General features: G+C 43.3%; 2 protein-coding genes across 3 annotated transcripts in view; one reads left to right on the forward strand and one right to left on the reverse strand.

Moving 5' to 3' along the window:
• The window catches only part of dgkb (diacylglycerol kinase, beta), a gene marked incomplete at both ends in the record, with an annotated part of 171,242 nt that overhangs the window by 139,049 nt on the left and 19,804 nt on the right, over nucleotides 1–12,389 (reverse strand). The window lies entirely within an intron of this gene.
• LOC310776524 (E3 ubiquitin-protein ligase TRIM39-like) lies at nucleotides 6,189–7,796 on the forward strand (the record flags this gene model as incomplete). Its single annotated transcript, XM_083636706.1, has 1 exon — nucleotides 6,189–7,796. One exon carries the CDS (start codon nucleotides 6,189–6,191, stop codon nucleotides 7,794–7,796), a length of 1,608 nt encoding a protein of 535 aa, XP_083492832.1.

Consider the following 12,389-nt stretch of genomic DNA (forward strand, 5'->3'; position numbering starts at 1 on the left):
AAACCTCTTCTCTGCCCGCCCCTGCCCTCACCCCATCACCCCAACAAACCTCTTCTCTGCCCCCCTGCCCTCACCCCATCACCCCAACAAACCTCTTCTCTGCCCCCCTGCCCTCACCCCATCACCCCAAAAAACCTCTTCTCTGCCCCCCTGCCCTCACCCCATCACCCCAAAAAACCTCTTCTCTGCCCCCCTGCCCTCACCCCATCACCCCAAAAAACGCCCCATCTCTTTCCGTAATATCAAATCTGTTGACCCACTTACTCTCTCTCAGTCTATATCCTCTGCCCTCGCCCCTGACTCCGCCCCTCCTCTTCTGATGACTATGCCATCACGCTCAACTCCATTCTCTCCGACTCCCTTGACTCACTGGCCCCCTTGAAAATCACCACAGTCTCATTCACCACCTCCTCCCCCTGGTACACTGCCGAACTCCGCACCACGAAGTAGACCGGCCGTCAACTGGAAAGACTTTACACACAAAAAACACCTCACCTTCCCTGCTGAAGCCTACAAATAACACATCTCTTCCTACCGTGATGCACTCCAAGCTGCTAAATCCGCCAACTTCTCATCAACAGCACCAACCGAAACCCCCGCACCCTCTCCTCCACCGTCAAGAAACTACTCCAACCCCTGGACAATAACACACTTTCCTCCCCTGATCTCTGCAACTCATTTCAACTCCACTCATTCAAAAACAAAATCTCCCAAATCAACAGCTTACTGACGGTATATGCAGCAATCCTGAAGTTAAATTCAATACTTTTCAAGACCTTTTTCAAGACCCTTCCAATAAATTTCAAGACCCTATCGCCACTTCGAGCTGTAACCGGTTACATCAGCGACACACCTTCAACTAACACTTACTATATATTTTGAGTTTGAGATTGCAGAACTAAACGGTCTTACAGTAGTTTGCCATAATTTCTATGCACTGTATCAATACAACAGAATTCAGATAGGCTGGGAAGGAATAAAGCTCAAGAGAATAAATTGCGTGACTAACCCAAAGGCAAGGTTTATTTAAACAAAAAAAAAAAGATATTTATAACAATAACATGCTCGCTCACTCACTCACTCACACACACACACAACAGTGTTTCCCTGAGCATGTGGAGAGATCATGGTGGATAGACCGTGGTCCGTGGACCATCTTGAAAGACAATTTTGTACATTTTAAAGTAAGATGCATCAATCTGGTGCACTCTGAGAGCAAAATGAAGAGGTTAAATTGAAATTAATATATGTGGCGGTCAAAATCTATTTGTGGTGCGAGAAACACTGCACTGACAGACAGACACACTAAGCAATAAATGGTTCACAGTTAACTCTGCAACAGCCACTTTTATAACACTATTTTTAAATCATGACACCATTTTGCAGCATAAATAACACAAATGAGATCAACTGTCACTGATGCAATGCTATTCCTCAGAAAGAGCCATGTGGCGTCAGTTTCAATGTTGATGCACTCACACACACCCCTCTGCCTCACCTCTCACACACACATAACGACATGCTCGCCTACACATGAGGTTCGCTCAGTCAAGAAATAGCGCAAAGATAGCTGGTGCTAATTAGCGTTGGCCATGTTAGCCTATGATGAAAGTGTTTAGCTGACATTAATCCTGCTGCGGGTGGAAATGGTTTATGTTCGATACGATATATGATGAAGCAAGACAACGTTTTAACCATTGATAGTATAGTTTTAACGTACCTTGAATTTGGCAAATACTGTAAGGATGGTGTTCCCGCATGTTTAATCATCCCTGGCCATCTGTGCTTTTTACCCAAAATGTCCCCTTTGTATTTTTCGACGGGGGAAAAGTTCTGGGGGTTCGCGGGTTCTTCTCGTTCAGCAGCCATTATCGCGTTGAATTGCAATAGCCTACGCACGGTTGTAAACAGTTGACTGTCTTCTTGGTGATCAGTCAGTGATGACTCACAGCTACCCTGATTGCTCATGCAGCTGGGGATGGGGATGTAAATGCACTCTGTCAAGTAGTCTGGGCACCTTTCACCCCGCTTTTTGTCATGGGGCGTAAACCACGGAACCAGAATGAACACCGGAAGGCAGTGCGCCAAAAAACGTCTTTGTTGCCGTTAGCTTGACGTCTCTTTCCTCGATTAATTGTCTGATTCAAAGCTTCTGTATTGGCTTAAAAGATGTGAGATTGTGAATCCGCAATGTTTCTAAAATAACTTCTTCATAAACTTCCTTCGGTACGTCCATCTTTTGTTTTGTTGTTTGCCGTTCTGATACTTGTGTCAAATTGTCAAGTTAACGTAAAAGTTGACGAGCTAGAAACGCTGCCCTTCCTGTCTAGGGCGGGCTCTAGGCCGGTGTCATGCCGAGTTTTGCACCCCCGCCGAGAATTGCACCCCCACCATATTTTGGGGCTGTTTTAACTTAAAAACAGGGATGCAGATCTCGGCAGGTACAAACCGTCGAGATTTGCACCCCCCTCCATGAAGCCAGGAGAGATCCCAGGTCTCGAGGTCATCTGTACCCGGATTTTAAGCACCAAAGTCGGCTTCAATGAGCCAGAAGAGAGCCCCAAGCTTGGAAGTCACCTCCACGCGGATCTAATGCATCAAAGTCGGTCTCCATGAGCCTGGACAGACCCCCTGGCTTGGAGGTCACGTCTACCCAGACAATTATATAATTTTTAAACAGTTAAGTTTCCGTATAAATCATTACAATATGCTCCCGGAAGGTGGGGATGCAATTCTCGGCGGGGGTGCAAAACTCGGCATGACACCGGGACCAGGTAGGGTGACAAAATCAATTGTGAACGGAAGCCAGGCTCTTTCTCGCCGAGAAGAGCCTGGTGACGCGAGGTTACTGTCAAGCGACCAGCAGTGGGTTGCACCAGCTGTGCGTAAGTTGAAACATAACCTAGTATGAGCGTAAAGTCTCACTAAGTCCGAGTTTACGCACTACTAAAAATATTTGGGTTGCACCAAGTGAAATAGTTACAACGTAGGCATAAGTTAGAACTTAAATTTTACACCTACGTTTTATTAGGTGTAAAGTCCTCCGTAAAGTAGGCACCATGGCGCAGCATCATTTTGCGTCGGTAACGTGTTCTCCGTGATAAATTACACCCTTTGATATTTATGACTCACGCTTTTGTTTTCCACAAGCTGCGTCACTGCATACAAATTAAAATAACGGCAACAATTTCTCAGCGCAGCCTTTGATACAGTGTGTCATCCATCCTCCTCCAAAGGCTGCACCAACTGGGTGTTGAGGGCACCACACTGGATTGGCTCACCTCCTACCTCACCGACAGATAACAGTTCATCTCCCTCTCCGGTCACACCTCCACCTTTTCCTCTGTCACGCAGGGGATCCCCCAAGGCTCAGTCCTCGGCCCCCTGCTCTTCATCTGTTACATGCTCCCCCTTGGTCACATCATCGGCAAGTTCAACCTGGACTTCCACTGTTACGCCGACGACACTCAGATCTACATCAGCACAAAATCCATTCAGAACCCACCCAAACCCACATCGAAACCTGCATACCCGCAATAAAAACCTGGCTGACCCACAACTTCCTCAAACTTAACAGTGACAACTTGTCACTAGAGCTGGGTATTGGTTCAAATTTCAAGAATCGATTTGATTCCGATTCACAAGGTTGCGAATCGATTAATTTCGATTCGATTCGATTCCGATTCGATCAATTTTCAATATTGATTTGGTTAGTGATACCAAAACGTGGTTTTTGAGCTGTACCCTGAATTACATGACTGTCCAGTTATGTAACACAGGGGTTCCCAACCAGCCAAGTAGATACATGGGGAAAAAAAGTTGCAGATTGTTGTCAATTTTAATGGTTTTAGTTACACATATATTTACTCACCAGGTGGTGACAAAGGGTAAATAACAGCCTTTTCATCTGTCAATAAAGACACTTTCACAATTATGCACAGTGATTTGATTTCAGCCTATATAATTTCTAAAAGTAGATATTAATAATGATCAAACATTTCCATTCATGTAGCCTACAGTATTTATGTTTTTGTTTCAACTACAAACATAATTAAACGTCAACTTGAAACTATGTTTCAATTACCACACACAGCATAATATTTTAGCCTGTTTATAAAAAAAAAAAAAAAAAATTAAAATCAATCTCTGGACATATGAATCGATAATTGAGGATTAAAATGAAAATGGATTAAAAATCGGAGAAGCGATTTTCTGAACCCAGCCCTAGTCACATGACCTGCATGGTCACATGACCACAGGGTAGAGGGCCAAAACAAATAGGCTTCCTTTGGTTCAAACTGCACTAGACAACTTGTCATGTTGTCAGCGAGAGTGAACCACTACAGCAGTGCTTCTCCAACCTTTTCCCATCAAGGACCCCTAACCTGACATTAGACCACAGACCCCCATTTGATAAGATTCTGTCCCAGGGCCCCCATCTGATAAGACTTTTGCTTTTAGATGTTTTATTACAGGAAGTGTATGAAAGCCATGACCAAAATATTCATACATCCTGTCATTGTGTTACTTATGGATGGAATTATAGTGGAAATAAATGATTCGCCTTTTTGCTGGGGACCCCCTGGTACCCCTGACCCACTTTGAGAACCACTGCACTACAGGATTGAAGTGATACCAGCACACTGCACATAGCACACTCATGTGAACCAACCCGGCCGGACTGTAATACCAAAGAGATGAGAGAGGAGAAAGATCGTATGTTGCTGGAGAGTTAAACATGTGATTACATCAACTTTAGGAAGGACAGGGGATAAGAAAATTAACGAAAAACATGTGTTCACTCACAATATGCATCTAAAAGTGGGAGTATTTTGTTGTGAGTAGTTTGTTGTGTGGTTTTATCTTTCTATTTCACTTGATTTGAACTGCAATAGCTTACTTTGCAAGTCTTATATCTTGTGGATCGCTTGGTTGTACTTTTGCACCTTTTAATTGCACTTTTTCATACATTTACTGTATTTGTTATTACTCTGTAAAGCATTTTGAACTGCCTCAGTGTATGAAGTGTGTTATACAAATAAAGCTGTCTGCCAATGAGAGAGGAAAAAGATAAAGTGTTGGTGAGTTACAAATGAGATGACATAAACTTTATTATATATTATGTATAATATTATAACTATTATTTATTTAAAATATATATGATAGAGAGACATAAAAGCACAGAGCAAGACAAGATAACAGCAGACCAAATTATCTTTTGACCAAACATGAACTTACTTGTAACTGCAGTAAGAGGCGGAGCAACACTGACAGTTTAAACGTCACATTCCTGAAGTGAAACTAAAGTAACTCAGAGCGACATCACTGCTACAGCGGAGAAGTCTCTTTCTTTCACTTGAAAGAACAATACATCTTTCTCAACAATAAGAGACATACAGGTGATACAACAAGATACAGGTGAGTAAGACAACAAAAAAAAAAAAAAAATTTGGAGGGCCCCTTCACCCCGAGGGCCCCGGGGCACCTGCCCCGGTTGCCCTATGGTTAATCCGGCCTTGTGTGCACTTTTGGAGGAAAAATAATAATATATTTGCAACCCTAGTATGAATGGTAACTTACTTGCCCGGCCACGACCCATTGCTGCGCAGCAGCTATAATTCAGTCTGGAATAGATAACAGTGATGATGTCATCAGTGATGTCATCAGTGATGATGTCATCTGTGATGTCATCAGTGATGATGTCATCAGTGATGTCATCAGTGCCAAACTTGGGCAGTTGAAAGCCTCAAATGGGCTTGAGTCGCATGAGGTCGCCTGGTTGCTACATGAAGCACGTGGTCCTGAGCCGAAGTTGCCCATGTTACAAAACATCTCTGGAAAGAAAAATAAATGTCAGTTCATCAGGGCTTTCTCATCAATACATCAGAGTCTTAAGAGACATACAGGTGATACAACAAGATACAGGTGAGTACAGCAGATCATATTTACTGTTTCAAATGAGAGCAGTGATACATCATTGAGCTACAGTATATCCAAATGGGATGTTTCCCTCGTGTCATTTTGCCTACTTGTCAAATGACATTTTCAGCTAGGTGTAATTTAACTACATAACTGTCAATGACTTTTGATAATATTCTAATCATCTAACTTGTTTCAATATGAATATTCAAGAATGGTGTTACAGTATTGTTATTTCACACTTTCACTTTAGGTCTCAGTGTCTTGATATGTCTGCTGCCAGCTGTCTCTTCTCTGAAGAGCAGTTCCGGTGCTCCATCTGTCTGGATGTGTTCACTGATCCAGTCACCACACCATGTGGACACAACTTCTGCAAGAACTGTATCACTCAGCACTGGGATGTTAATGCCCCATGCAAGTGTCCCTTGTGTCAAAAGCATTTTAACAGAAGACCTGAGCTGCAGGTCAATACTTTCATAAATGAGATGGCGACACAGTTGAGGAAGTCAGCTCAGATGAAAGCCAAACCAGGAGAAGTTCCCTGTGACGTCTGCACTGGGACCAAACTGAAGGCCCTGAAGTCCTGTCTGGTGTGTCTGGCCTCCTACTGTGAGACTCACCTGGAGCCTCATCACATAATCAAAAGCCTCAAAAGACACACGCTGATGGATCCTGTGGAGAACCTGGAAGACAGGATGTGTAAAGAGCATGATGGACCACTCCAGCTGTTCTGCAAGACGGACCAGATGTGTGTGTGTCTGCTCTGCACTGAGTCAGACCACATGTCACATCACTTTGTTCCTCTGAAAGAAGAATGTGATGGAAAGAAGGCTGAGCTTGGGGAGACAGGGGCTGAAATTCAGCAGAAGATCCAGGAGAGACGACTAAAGATTCAGGAGATCAAACACTCAGTAGAGCTCAGCAAGGAAGATGCAGACAGAGAGATAGCAGACAGTGTGCGGGTCTTCACCGCTCTGAGGCAGTCTGTGGAGAGAGGCCAGGCTGAGCTCATTGAGACGATCGAAGAGAAGCTGAAAACAACAGAGAAACAGGCTGAAGGCTTCATCAAAGAGCTGGAACAGGAAATCTCTGAGCTGATGAAGAGAACCGCTGAGGTGGAGCAGCTCTTATGCACTGAAGACCACCTCCACCTCCTCCAAAGCTTCCCATCCCTGAACACTCCTCCACACACCAAGGACTGGACAGAGGTCAGTGTCCATCGCTCATCATATGAGGCTGTGAGGAGAGCTGTGGAGAAGCTGGAGACTCTCAGGAAAGAGATGGAGAAGTTTTGTGCTGATGTTCAGCTGAAGAGGGTCCAGCAGTATGCAGTGGATGTGACTCTGGATCCTGAAACAGCAAATCCATATCTCACCCTGTCTGATGATGAGAAACAAGTCAAATATAGTGGTGTAAAGAGGAATCTCCCAGACAACCCAGAGAGATTCTCTCGTTGTGCCTGTGTCTTAGGAAAGCAGAGCTTCTCTTCAGGAAGGTTTTACTACGAGGTTCAGGTTCAAGGGAAGACTAAGTGGGATTTAGGAGTGGCCAGAGGGTCGATCAACAGGAAGGAAGTCATCACAGCGAGCCCAGAGGATGGCTTCTGGACTGTACGGTTGAGGAATGGAAATGAGTACAAAGCTGCTGCTGACCCTGCTGTCCTCTCTCTGAAGAGGAGGCCTCAGAAGGTGGGGGTGTTTGTGGATTATGAGGAGGGTCTGGTCTCCTTTTATGATGTAGATGCTGCAGCTCTTATCTACTCCTTCACTGGCTGCACCTTCACTGAGAAGCTTTACCCATACTTCTGTCCCTGTACCAATGATGGTGGTAAAAACTCCGCCCCTCTGATCATCTCTCCTGTCAATCACACAGATTAGACTAATCATTTGTTTCGCTCAGATAGGATTCATTGTCATTAATTAACATAATACATTTATACACAGCTCATTTTTTCAGGTAACTGTTGTAGCCATTCTAATGTTTTGTTTTTTTGTTTTTATAAATAAATTAACAGAAAAAAACACGAGACTCATCTTAAGCACATCTAAAGATGAATGTGTTCTTTCAACAGAGCTCTCCACTGAGAGAAGAATTAGACAAACTCCTGTCAGTGAAAAAAGCCCAGGAAGGAACGACTCAATGTATCTTGTCTCTATACCTTTCTTCTTCTTGGAAAAATGATTTAGTTGTACTGTATCATGAAAAACAAAAAAACAAAAGCAGATTCTGGTTAATATGGTAAAGTATGTATTTTTCTGTATATCCTGCTTTTCATTTATGTACTAGTGGACCCGTGGGAGTTGGACCCCCCTGGGAGTTAGGATAAGATATCTTGCAGGGTCAGTTTCATACAGCACTCAATAGTGTATGTTTGCTGTTGACTTGTGAAAGTGTCCTTTGTTGTGTATGCTGCTGTTTTCTCTGCTGCCCTGCCTCACAAGCTGAATTTACATTGAGAGAATAAATTGTTTTGCCTGTTGTTGCCTGGCATTTTTAAACTTTAACTTTTTCAAGCCGGGGCCAAATACTGTAAACTAGGGGTGTCACGATACACTCAGTTCACGATACGATACGATATATTGGGTTCACGATAACGATACGATATATATTTTTTCGATCGATTTGTAAGTTGAGGGGGCATCCTCCATGCTAATTTGAGTAATTTCACCATTTTCATCCTCCGTGTCTAACGTCCCTCGTCTCTTCAAACAAAGCAATGAAAAGGAGAGCGAGCATGCAATCAGATGCAGATCAGTGCCACCATGTTCAGCTTCTTTTTCTCACGATATGAGATTTCATCTCAACGATACATATTGTCACGTTTTGATATCGCGATATATTGTGGGACGATATATTGTGACATCCCTGCTGTAAACTATACGCCACCCTGAGGAACAAGGTTCACCAAAGCAAACTACAGTGTTGCTGCATGGTCACATGACCTGCATGGTCACATGACCACAGGGCAGAGGGCCAAAACAAAGAGCCTTCCTTTGGTTCAAACTGTGCACACAATTATGCACAGTGATTTGATTTCAGCCTATATAATTTCTAAAAGTAGATATTAATAATGATCAAACATTTCCATTCATGTAGCCTACAGTATTTATGTTTTTGTTTCAACTACAAACATAATTAAACGTCAACTTGAAACTATGTTTCAACTACCACACATAGCATAATATTTTAGCCTGTTTATAAAAAAAAAAAAAAAAAAAAAAAAAAAATTAATTAATTAATTAAAAAAAAATCGATCTCTGGACATATGAATCGATAATCGAGGATTAAAATGAAAATCGATTAAAAATCGGAGAATCGATTTTTTGAACCCAGCCCTACTTGTCACTGTTAAGTTCTGTCTTGTCACTGACAAGACAGAACTTCTTCTCATCGGCACCAAATCCACACTCAGCAAAACCGGACCCATCAAACTCAACATTTACGACACAACCATCACCCCCTCCCCCCTGGCTCGCAACATTGGCTTCAGCCTGGACCCCAACCTTTCATTTGATCCCCATGTCAGCTCCATCATCAACACTTCATATGATCGTTTTTGTTTCTTTTAAACAGACAAATGTGTAGTAGACTGACATCTGCAGTCTTCCTCAGAAGCGTCAAATGACAGCTGTTTTCAGCAGGAGTGGTGGTCATTTGTGGTGGCCATTTGACGCATCTGAGGAAGACTGCATATGTCAGTCAAAACTGTCAAGGTAAAAAAACATCTACTACACATTTTTCTGTTTAAAAGAAACAAAAACTATCATTTGAACTAAGAAGACATAATGAACTTGATTGAGCTATCAAGACCTCATACTTCCACCTCCGCAATATTGCTCAAATCAGACACTCTCTACCCCCCTGCTGCTGAATCCCTCATCCACGCCTTCATCTCCTCCCGTCTGGACTATTGCAATTCCCTCCTCACCGGCATCACCTCCGGCTCCCCCAATAGACTCCAGATTTAAGAACTCAGCTGCCCACCTGCTCACAAACACCCGGTCCCGCGATCACATCACTCCTGTTCTCCATGCTCTTTTTTTTTTTTTTCACCTTTGTTTATACAGGGAAAAAATCCCTTGAGAGCAAGCTCTCATTTTCAAGGGAGCCCTGTTACAGTAAAACATTTACAGTGAACACATGTTACCAGACAGACAGTTTCAAACAAAGCAGAGGGATACATCAAGTAAAACAAGAGCATACATTCTGTAGGGTACCCTCAAGGAGTAGTCTAAAAGAATTAAAGGAAATAAATTGGCCACGTTTTAAAATGTTCTGGAGCTTGTTCCGTCTGTCAGGGCCGGGCATAAAAAGAGAAAGCAGTCCTTCCTAGGTCTGTCCTTACACGTGGAGCAAACAATCTGATGTGCGATTGTGAACGTGTTCTATAACATGTGTTACTCAGACTGATGAGCGATGACAGGTAGGAAGGAAGCTTCCCTATCAGGGCTTTATAAATGAATAAGAGACAGTGTTGCTCCCTTCGAGCCGACAGAGCGGGCCAACCCACTTTCTCATATAAAATACATCGATGCGTGATAAATCTATCACCCGTTATAAAACGCAGGGCACTGTGATACACCGCATCAAGTGGCTTTAAGATAGCGGGTGTGGCATGAGCATATACAACATCACCATAATCAAATACAGACAAAATTAAAGACTGAACAACGGTCTTTCTAGAATCAAATGAAAAACAGATTTTTCTCCTCAATTTCTTGGTAAGGTGTTCCACATGGGTCTGGAAGGTTAATTTTGAATCCAGCCATAGGCCCAGATATTTATAAGAGTCAACAGTTTCAATTTGCAAACCTTGAAGTGTTCGAATACAAACGTCACTATCAACATCAGAGGACCGTGAAATCTCCACTGGCTCCCCATCAAACAACGCATTCACTTCAAACTACTCCTCCTCACCTTCAAAGCCCTCCATAGCCTGGCCCCCCCTTATCCGACTGACCTCCTTCTCCCCCATCGCCCAAACCAAACCCTCCGATTCTGATCCACTGTTCCCCTCACCGTTCCACCATCCAAACTTAAGAGCTTTGGAGATCGAGCATTCTCAAGAGCTGCACCCCAACTTTGGAACTCCCTCCCCCAGAATGTCAGCGACTCACCTTCACTCCCCACTTTTAAATCCTGACTCAAAACCTACCTGTTCTCCCAAGCTTACAACCTCCCCTACCCTTAACCACCTCCTCCAACCTGCCACCCCCCCTTTCCCCCACTACCTCTCTTCTGTGTGCCCCCTCTCCCTCCCGCTCACTCATTGATGTGTTAATTGTTACCTTGTTGTTATCTTGTTCATTGTTATCTGTTGCCTGTTGCTCGTTGTTCTCTTGTTTTCTGTTGTACTCATACTGTCAGCGTCTTTGGGTCATTGAAAAGCGCTATATAAAATAAATGAATTATTATTATTATTATTATTATTATTATTATTACTATTAAAATGATAAGCACATGAAACTATAGATATGTGGGAAATATTAACCTAGGCTGTTTCACGCTGACATATCATCCTCCCTAAAGACTGTTGAATCAGCTTTCTGATGTGGTTTCCCTTCAGTTTCTCTTCTTGTATTGTAGATTTCAGCAATGTTGGATTTCCTGAGAATTTGTTCGCTTCAGATAATTGTTGATTGTATTGAAATCTAAACAATTCTCTATATTGTGCTATAACATCTGCGTGGACCAAAGAGGAGAGAAACACGGAGGCCAGGAGGAGATGCTCTACAAGCCGTCATCCATCGTTAACCAGTTATGTGCTCACACACAGGCAGCACCAGCTCAATTATTTAGTCATCCCTACAGTATCCTTAATGAGTGCTCCTCTTCTCAATAATTCAGCATATGGATGAGAATTATAGCGACACACAAAAAGTCTTATGTCAAATTAAGCAATGTAACCTAACCTTGTGAATAAATTATTGGATAACTAAAGCCGTTTTCCCACATGCGCTTTTTACCGCTAAATGACCGGAACGCGGTCTAATGCGTTCATGTGTGAAAGTTGTTCCGGTATAAGCGCGACCCCGTCATTGCGGACATTTCACCAGTTTCGAGCCAGTCAGAAGAGCGGTATGCGCGATCAGGGACACAAGTGAGAAACGGGTCCAGTCATTTGCCGGAACAGGCGGTCCTTCTCATGGGCGAGGTGTACACACGTTGCTTAATGTTCCAGCGGGCATAATCTAATCATTCGCGCACATTAAAGCAAACTGGCGAAATGATCTTGTGATAATAAGAGCGGTATGTCAGCTTCATATGTGGGCGTGCTGATTTCCCCCTCTCCCCTCTCTGCTGCCTGCTCGCTCCAAGCCCGGACACATCAAACGAAGCCAGTCTGTAAAAGGTGCTTCAACGCGACGCAGGTGAACGGATAAACATCGAACCAGCCAGGCTATTTCTCTCAGACACGGATCCCAACTTCTTCAAATATTTCAGTTCAAAGGCTGGTTAGCGAATGTGAA

This window comes from Poromitra crassiceps (assembly GCF_964638095.1).
Source record: "Poromitra crassiceps genome assembly, chromosome: 1".
NCBI lineage: Eukaryota > Metazoa > Chordata > Actinopteri > Beryciformes > Melamphaidae > Poromitra > Poromitra crassiceps.